The 10,226-nt window shown below is 43.1% G+C and overlaps 1 protein-coding gene across 1 annotated transcript in view; it reads left to right on the plus strand.

Moving 5' to 3' along the window:
- Positions 1–8,698, plus strand: part of LOC115155075 (rab effector Noc2-like) — a 72,376-nt gene extending 63,678 nt beyond the window's left edge. The window contains exons 7-8 of the mRNA XM_029701863.1: positions 8,128–8,232; positions 8,505–8,698. Coding sequence (XP_029557723.1) covers positions 8,128–8,232; positions 8,505–8,698 — 299 coding nt within the window. The remainder of the gene's footprint in view (positions 1–8,127; positions 8,233–8,504) is intronic.
- The last annotated feature ends 1,528 nt before the right edge of the window (positions 8,699–10,226 follow it).

A 10,226-nucleotide genomic window follows, 5' to 3' on the forward strand; every position in this document is an offset into this window, starting at 1 on the left:
TTTTCCATTGGTTTTGTCTTGTCTTCCATCACACCTGGTTCCAATTCCATCAATTACATGTTATGTATTTAACCCTCTGTTCCCCCCCATGTCCTTGTCCGTAATTGTTTGTTGTAGTGCTTGTGCACGGTATGCTGGTATTGATCGGGTTTTGTTTGACCCATTTATTGTATTGTTCTGTTGACGGTGGTTTATGGTAATTAAAAACAACCGTTGTAAATCAGTTTCTGCTCTCCTGCGCCTGACTTCTCTGCCGCTCATCAGGGAAGTGTGAGATTGAGCAATGAGAGCACTGGTCTGTCCTCAGTCCTATTTCTAGCTTTAGGTGGAGCCTTGTGGCTGTTGCACAGCATGGAGAAACACTGGTCTCTAAAGATAGGGAGATGATTCACTGTTTAATGACTGGCTCGGCTCATTAAAATATCCACCAGTTTAGAACACTTAGAATACAGAGGATTCTGTGTTTGGAGGACGGGTTTGTTTTACTTACAATGCTTTGTGTGGGTGGATGCTTCAACCATTTTTTTGTTTGTTTGTGAGTCGTGTGCGTGTTCATGTATTAATCAACCTTTTCTTCTACGAGGCACGAAACCAGTCATTTTACTAACCACAACCATGTCCAAATAGCATCTTGCTTATTATTCATTGACCTGTGTTGTTTCGACTCGGCGATAGATAAAGCTATTGTGCTTGACCTCGCCCCATCCATCTAGATGAATGGGGTTATCTAGTTGAATGGGGGTGAGTCCCAAATGGCACCCTCTTCCCTATATAGTGCACTTTATAGGAAATAGGGTGCCATTTGAGATGCAGCCTTATTGTCTGGGGCTACATTTCGGTTGGCTCCGACTATCTATCAGCTCTTCCTCCATGGTGAAATGCCCCAAGATCATTTGAATTAATTTCCCTGGGTTAATCAGAGATCATTTATGTAAATTCCCAAAATGGGTTTCATTAGTGTGCCTGAAATTCTGTATTTGGCTGTGCTAACCGAGTAATGATCATAATACCCCGCTATTGATGAGTTTATAGAAGGCAATGGGTGGTTATTTTAGGATGGAGGGATGCGGGGTTGACATGGAGGGAGAGGGAGGGTTGCTCTGTCTCTGGACAATATCTTTTGGATCTCCATTCTGTCAAAGGTTGAAATGGGAAATGCCCTCTGTTCTCTGTTGAGGGGGATTTACCACCACAAACCAATGCTGGCACTAAGGCTGCACTCAACGAGCTGTATAGGGCCATAAGCAAACAAGAAAATACAAATGCACATCCAGAGCCGGCGTTCCTAGTGTCTGGTGATTTTTTTTACCAGCATGTCACCTGTGCAACTAAAAGCAAAAAAACACTTCATCACCTTTACTCCACACACAGAAACTCATACAAATCTCTCCCTAGCCCTCCATTTGGCAAATCTGACCAAATCAAACTATCCTCCTGCTTACAAGCAAAATCTCAAACAGGAAGTACCAGTGACGTGCTCAATATGGAAGTGGTCCGATGAAGCAGATGCTAAGCTACAGGACTGTTGTGGTGGCTAATTTCTGCATTACCAAATGAGAAGAGTTACAAACACACCAGTCCGAGTTAAACTACATCTTTAATACTTAAGATACTTTTGCAAAAGTACTTGACCTTCAATAATGCACTCTCGAATGAATCATTGAATGAGGTGATTACAGAATGGCTACAGGGATCTTTTATAGCAACGATACACCCCCTTCAACGTACATTGACAAACCACAGATACTTAGTAACAGTTCACTAAGGTTAAGTTTTGTATGACAGATATCAATAAAACACATCAGACAGTAACTGCTATGTCAACAGGGTTCATTATATAGCCCAGTATCTGGTCCCCTTAGAACTGTCCCTCCCTGGTACGGTATTGAACAAAACTATTTCATCCAATGGCATATATCAATTTTCAACTCTAGATACTCCCATCTCAAGCAAACCCCCTCTTGACCCCTCTCCTGGACAGGCTCACTGGGGGGAGTGAGCCTCTAGGCCATATATTATCACAGGATAAGTGTGAGATCTAAGAGAGGACATACAAGAGTCCATTTACTGCCATAATCCTCCCCACAATAAAGAAAAGGAGGGAGTGACTTGCTCACAGACATTGTGGAGACAAGTCATTGGTTCCCCATTAATCACGCCATCCCTTCACATGGTTTAAGAAATAGGTAAAGACACATTCCCATGACGACAAGTCTGACCTCTCCCCTCTCTGGGCCCCAAGTGTCTGAGCCCCAGCTAAGGGAGACGTGCAACTGAAAAGACACCAGAGTCCAATGGACACTTTCTAATGACAAGTACCTCAAATAAGCATATTATACTAATAAAACATCTTAATTATCTATGTTACCCAACTAATTCTGATTCGTCCACAACACTGTTTCACTAGCACAGACTGGAATATGTTCCGGGATTCATCCGATAACATTGAGGAGTTTACCACATCAGTCAACAGCTTCATTAATAAGTGCATCGACAACGTCAACCACGTTGTGACCGTACGTACATATCCCAACTGAACTAAAGGCTAGAGCTGCTGCTTTCAAGGAGCGGGACACTAATCCAGACGCTTATAATAAATCTCGTTATGACCTCCAATTAGCCATCAAACTGTGAATACAGGACTAAAATATTGGCCCAGAAAAATGTGTTGTCTGGTAAAAAATCTGAGTGGCTGGTAGATTGTTTTTTAAATCTACCTGCCACTGTGGCTGGTTGACCAACAAGTTAGTAAGACTGGCCATAAGAAATAGTTAGTCAGGGTAGCTATTGGTTAACTAATTAACTATCTGCATTGACCCTTTTTTCAACTCTTTTGACTCATCACATAGCCACTGCTATGTCACTTTAGGGATAAAGTGCCTAGTCACTTTATCCCTACTTATATGTAAATATCTACCTCAATTACCTCGTACCCCTGCACATTGACTCGGTACTGGTACCCCATGTATATAGCCAAGTTATCGTTACTCATTGTGTCAGTATTTCACTGTTAGTCTACATCTGTTGTTTACAAAGCATGTGACAAATACATTTAGATTTGATCTTGATTCAGGTCTTTTTAATCAAGGGGACCTGTCCCATATCCATTCTCCTTTTACCATACTGCTGTTCTGTTTTAAGGCTATCGGTAACATTGATTTTGAATTACAAAACTGTTCAATCTCCTTGGCTTTGTCTATAGCTTTAATAGTAAGGAAGGTTCTAGGTCAATGGCTTTGTATACCATTGCTCAGAAGAATTCTATAACCCTGCCACTGCATGTCATCATGACCATCAATTAAATGTGCTTTCATTGACTTGGGTGACAATCTCCCCATTCCCACTAACAGGGTGAAGCTCTCGTACTAAGTGATGTGCCTGAATACTAAGTGCTCCATTTGGCAACTAAAAAGGGAGGCATTTCAATCTGTAATTCAGGATAAACACTGCATAAATTCACTCTGTGTGTTTTCCTACTCCGACACCCATTTTAACATCACGCTTTGAAGATGATGATAAATATTGAAAAACGCCAATGAACATTCCTTGCCCGTGAGTTGTGCTTAAAACGAGCTGTTCAGAGGTATGAGTCATATTCGAAGTGGACAAGATCAATTGAAATTAGAGATCTTGCTCTCTCTCTCTTTGGAGACCCCAGGTTTCTGCATGATAAGTGGTAGAGATAGCCAGCCTGCCGGTGATGCTACCAATCATTCAACAGGGCCTTCCAAATTGGCTCACAGAGACAGGGAGCAATAAGAAAACTTGACAGAACAACCACGCTTTTAACGCAGACGCCATCTGTGGCGTAGGCTCGAGACGGTGACTCTTAAAAATGTTTATTTGGCCAAATGCATTCCGAGGTAGATTTTATTTTTATGATGGAGAGGGTAACACCGCTTTCCTAGTCAGACCTCAACGTGACCCATGCGCTTTATTGTGTTTGTTCAAATGAAGCGCTAAAATAGCTGCCGTGTGCATTCCCCACAGTACTGCAGGTGCAATACACATACTGTACTACTGGATGAAGACTTACCAACCACTATACCATATAGTGTCATTAGACCTTATGAAATATGCCTCTCAGTTTTGTCATCACTGCCATGGCAAATAACTGCATGTCAGTGTATAGGTCTTGAAAGCATTTTTTCAAAAGAACGGTCAGCAACGTGCCAGATTTGTTGTAATGCTGACAAATTAGGTTGAAATACATCACATATAACAACACATTTCACTGCACCTCTCCGGTGTGTGTGACAATACATATTTTTGTCCCAAATTTGTTTTATACTAGCATACAACACAAATAGTGCTGTTCAATCTGTTAGTTAGAGCGACATGTTAAATCTTGACCTCTATCTAAGAAGTCTGTCATTTGTATTTGGCGCCGTCTACTCCATCAATCAAATTAATTTATAAAGCCCTTCTTACATCAGCTGATTTCACAAAGTGCTGTACAGAAACCCAGCCTAAAACCCCAAACGTAGAAGCACGGTGGCTAGGAAAAACTCCCTAGAATGGCCAGAACCTAGGAAGAAACCAGGCTATGAGGGGTGGCCAGTCCTCTTCTGGCTGTGCCAGGTGGAGATTATAACAGAACATGGCCACACAGTCATGAACACCTCAGTCATGCCTCACTCACATTCTTGCCCTTCGCCGTGTGACTGAGTCACACAAACACATTATATTCACTGAGACCTCTGACTGCATTACCCAACCACACTAGCTATGGCATTTATTTTATAACCTTTATTTAAAAAGGCAAGTCAGTTAAGAACAAATTCTTATTTTCAATGACGGCCTATGAACAGTGGGTTAACTGCCTTGTTCAGGGGTAGAATGACAGATTTTTACTTTGTCAGCTCAGGGATTTGATCTTGCAACCTTTCGGGTACTAGTCCAACACTCTAACCACTAGGCTACCTGCTGTCCCACATCTGAATCGGGAACTCAAATAATTGAAACCAGAGCGTCTCCTCTGAGGAAGCCATTACTCTTCATTTAGTTAGTTTGCCACCACTGTTGATTGGTTGTTTAATGAGATGGGAGGAACATTATGCCAACAGCAACAAGCATGTAGAGAGCGAGCAAAATGCCACTGGTTTCCCTTTTTTCATTGTATTTTTTTTAAGGAGACTGGAATTTCACTGGTATTTTTCAGATTTTATAGGTATAGATAGTTGTGTGGGTGGGGGGTGTAGGTTGAATGAGCCATATAGGTAAGAGCAGTGGGATAAGTTTGCACGCTAACCTGTACTCAATATGTGCTGCAGGCAGCATTACCCACTAGACCAGCCAGAGGCTCTCCTTATTTCCTTTTAGCTTATTGCTGTGCAGCTCTGTGTTTTTAGGTGAATGAAGTTTACCCCTGCACCCCAGATGTTTGTTGGCACAATAAGGGTGGAGAGAAGTACAGAGTCAATCACTTGGCAGCTCCTCTGGATGTAGTTTTGGAGTTGAGTGCCTTGCTCAAGGGCACAATGGAAGGAAATTGCACATATGCTGCACATTACGATGGTATCCTCAGAATATTGCTGTCGAGCAGCAAGATGTACTGGAAATAAAAACCTAAATATAAGTTTTCCCATAAAATGGCTGAAATTTGCCTTTTAGATCTGTCTGTCTGTAATCCTCTAGAACACTAGAAAACTTGGATTCAAAAGGTCCTTGAGGCCTAGGCTGTATAAAGTGGTGTCGTGTTTTGCATAGCACAATCTGAAGTTGAGAACTTTACATTTTCCACTCCAATATTAACTTTGTTCCCCAATTGATCCACGCAGTCGTTTTGGTTTGGGGAAAGCTGAAAAGTCAAACGCGCACTCATATTCTCCTCTATAGCTGCCTGCCTGCGGGGCTGACACAGTTTGGGCTGGTGCGGGAGGGAATTGCTGTGAGTCAGCAATGACATAGAAGTCGCTGCTCCCTTGGCCGTATTCATCAGGCCAGATTGAAGAGCCGGGTGGTATTTCACAGGGAGCATGAGAAAGGATTGAGTGAGGGTGTGTGTGTGTGTGTACAGTAGGTGCATGCGTATGACAGCGTGGGTTTGTGGCTGCACCTGTGTATATGCAAGTCAATATGAATGTGTGTGTATAAATGAATGAGACTGTTTATTTGGAGAGAGAGAGAGAAGGGGTGGTGTATAGCACACACTCAGTCCTTGCATTGCCAGCCTTCCTGCCTGATTGAAACCACGGCAGATGGGCTGCGAAAAATTGGAAGGCAGACCCGCACTGGTCTTCCTGTATTTTTTTATTTCTCTCTCTCTATCCTTTATAAAACATAATCAGGCCACTGATCAAGCCAGTGTGTGGTGATGCAATGGCGAGGGCCAGAGCGGCGCAGACTTGGTTAGGTGCCCTCACACCCCTGCCTAACTCCTAAATTGCCCCAGCACACCCCGAAGCGCAGGGGATTATGCAACTTGCTCTCTGAAGCCATCGGTTAACGTTTGAATCAGATTCAGTTTCTCTCTCTGGCTGCCATGTGTCATTTACGATACTGCAGCTAGCATGATGTGGTTGTTTAAACCAATATGAACTATCCCAATAGAAGGTCCCAGCAGAGCGAGAGCTTGTCTCTGTGCTATGATAATGGTTTATGATTATATTTGCATGATAACTGGAACCCCTCTTCAGGTCATACAGAGGCACCTGCAGTTGGATAACTAGGTCTGGGCAGTATACCATATTTTAAGATATACCGGTATTGATGCACGGACTGGTTTGGGATTTTACTTTACCTCCTTTAACGGTATTTGAATGTTTGGTTTGTTAAATGTGATACGCCATGTGTAAAGTACATTTTTATAGTTTACTTCGCTACTTGAGTCATCTCTCGCCTCGCTCTCTCTCTCTCTCTCTCTCCATGCCTCTTCCACAGATACCTAGCCCAGCCCCCTGTCACTCAAGGAGGGCATTTGTTGTTCCTCAACCACAAGACACTTGCGTTCAGTGTGCTTGGTCAATGCAGCACATGCAACAATGTTGATGGCAAAGATGCTGTTTTATCTTTGCTTTTTAATATAAATCCACGAGCGTTATATTGTTTCTTACATCTGCAAACAGCTAGTTTGTCTTTTCTTAGCAAGTTGGGCCTAAATCTTGTTAGCCACTAATGCTAATCACGAATCCTAATCGCTTGCTAGCCAATAAATGTACTGAGTCAGAGCAAACGTAAATTGGCTATACAGCATGACAATGCCAGTGATGGTGTAGACCTAAATTGGCATATTGTTTATGCAACAGTGTATTCTAAATCAAAGAGGAATACGCAAAGCAAGCTTATGTTAGCTACATGAAGTAGCTAGGAGAAAACATTTAATGTAGCCAAAGATTATAGGGTCCTCTAGGAAACACTTCTCAACACTTTGGTTCCTACCCTGTCACAATAACACCTCCCTAGTATTTTCATTTGTTGTCAAGTCAAACAACACTGTATTCAAAGTTCCCACTATTATATTCTAACATGTAGAACTAGAATAATCATTCTATTTCCATGATTCCAACAGTTGTTCTAAATCGCAATTGCAACATTTGATTAAATATAAGGCCTAGATTGTTTGCCCATATCGTGCAACCCTATGTGGCAGTATGGAAATGATCTCAAATAAGTGCAGTAAATGCAGAAATTGATGAAAATGTTGAATTTTGGGGGGGTTGACGTTAAATTGAACAGTATAAAGCAATAAGAATGGCGAAAGACCCATTGAATTCACTTAGAATGTATGTGTTGCCACCCTTGGGTCATACACTACTCATAAAGCAAATGTAGAACTTTTATTATTCAAAAACATAAAATACCGTCAAATACCGTCATACTGTCTTTTTTTTTTATACCGTGATATAATATTTTGCCCATATCACCCAGCCCTATGAATAACGCCCATAACTTCTTAATTAACACTTTAATGCCATTATGGAGTGACACTGGGCTGTACCTTTTAAACTTTTTTTCATTTACACATGGTCTATATTGTAGGAGAATCACCTAGTCACTTCGTCAAGAGGTTCAGATCTCTTGATGTAAGAGCTAAGGTGTTGTGTTGTTTTTATGTGATACCTACTGGTCTTGTTATAATCCCCTATTGACGTGCCCTCTTGTCTTGTCTCTTCTGTGTGTCTGCAGTGGTGTCTAGTGGCAGCGACAGTGAGTCGGACCACAGTGAGGGAAGCGTGAAGAGCAAGGTGTCCAGCCAGGGTCTCCCTGAGGGCAAGCAGCGTACTGACTCAGGTACATCCCTCTGGAAGTATACCTTCTCTCTGTAATTTCAACAGCCTGACCCTGGCACGCATATGACACCACAAATATACACAATAGAGTAATACAACCTTTGATTTAGAGATTGTATGGGGATAAGACAGTTGTACTTAGTGTGTAAGCCATTGATCAGTTTTATTCTTGAGCAATCAATATCAATCACAATGAACAGCAAAACTATTGAACAATAGGAAATCTTCCAGACTGTGCCTTTTAACCCCTTGGCCCTGTGTGTTTGTCCACAGTGTTCAGTGGGGGGCAGATTGGGACCCCCACAGTGCTGGGTTGGGGTCCACAGGGCAGCCTGCTGTCACAAAGCCGCTACAGCCTAGCCAGCGAGCCCCCCCACAGCACCACCCCCCCAGCAGCCCCCCCTGAGGACTACGACACAGACCACAGTTTCCCCTCCCCCAGTGAGTACATCCATATGTACATCTAGAACTCAACATTATCTATGTGGCTCTAATGGCTCAGTCGGTTAGACAGAGCATGGTGCTGGCAACGTCAGGGTTGTGGAATATGTACTGCATTGGCCATATAGGTGTGACTTTCAATGTGGCCTTGGATAAAAGTCCCATATTATATCACTACATCCATAGTATCCATACCCAGAGTGGGTTCTAATCCATCAAACCACTCCCTTCCCCCTGTTCTTGTTGACTACTTTCAACGGACCTGACAGGACCAGATAGATTTAAGCAATATGGGAATGCTGTGTGGATCCACCTCACCTTATATTAGGCAAGGTGTTGTTTACACTACACTGCTTTCACATCTCATAGGCCTAATCAATAAGGGCAGAGGTGAGAGAGTGAATCAACCCCTGTGTGTTGCCTAACCCTACACACTAGGTCAGTATCTAACAAGTCTGGCCTGTTGCAATGCATTGCAAATTAAGAGCTCTGACCGCTTTGGCTGCCATGTCAAGCCGGCCTAGATTGGCTCTGTGTAGAGGACTCTTGAGGGGATGTGAGCTCAGAGCAACAGGTGTTGGTGCCAAGAACGGATGCCAAGAAGGGCACCTGTTTGCGCTCTCCCTTCCATGTTGTGTTCCCAACAATAATGTCTCTAAATTCGGAAGCAATATGTGCACACCCACCGACCGGAAGAAACCTGAACACGAGTGCTTACAGAACTGAACCCCCCTTAGCCCTCTGACAAATGTAAAATGTAAATACTGAGCAAAGCTCCTGTTCTCCACCCCAGGAAGGAAACCCTGTCCTCGGGTGTTCCAGCCCCAACAAGACCCCCTGTCTCTCTCGGTTTATGCCAGTGGGTGCGGTGTAATGCCACTATGGGGTCCCCCACCGCTACCCCTGCCCTCCACAGCCAGAACGCCCGCTGGCATAACTCAAGACCAATTAAGACTCATTTGTACAGCGATGGTGTCTTGCCAATTTGTGGCACCCGCTTTTTTAAAGATAACAACTCTCTTTCATGTGCTCACTTGACACATTTGTTGAAAGCGTTGACTATCCCGACTGTGACCATGCAGAACGTGGAGCCTTAATTTAATTGGGGACTTTAATTTGTATTTTGTTTTGTACTTCTCTTTGCCTTCATGCATCCCTACAAAGAAAGCCATTTACCACATTTCATACCCTCCTCTTTTATCTGCCCTTTTCCTGTATACTTTTATATCATTAAACTTAAGCGGTACTGTATCACCAATGCCAGCTACCACCGTCCAGTGCCGTAAACGTGTCGGCTAACTTTGCAGGATAATGACTTAATTTGACTTCAGGGTCCTGTGTCGCTCAGTTGGTAGAGCATGGCGCTTGCAACACTAGGGTTGTGGGTTCGATTCCCAAAGGGTACCAGTATGAAAATGTATCGCTCTGGATAAGAGTGTCTGCTTAATGACAAAACATTTGCATCTACGTGTACTCCGTTAGCCAACTAGCAAAATGACTCCCTCTGCACCACTAAATGGAAAAGGACCCGGAAATCCATCTCTGCCCAATAGT

This window comes from Salmo trutta, chromosome 19 (assembly GCF_901001165.1).
Source record: "Salmo trutta chromosome 19, fSalTru1.1, whole genome shotgun sequence".
NCBI classification, from domain to species: domain Eukaryota; kingdom Metazoa; phylum Chordata; class Actinopteri; order Salmoniformes; family Salmonidae; genus Salmo; species Salmo trutta.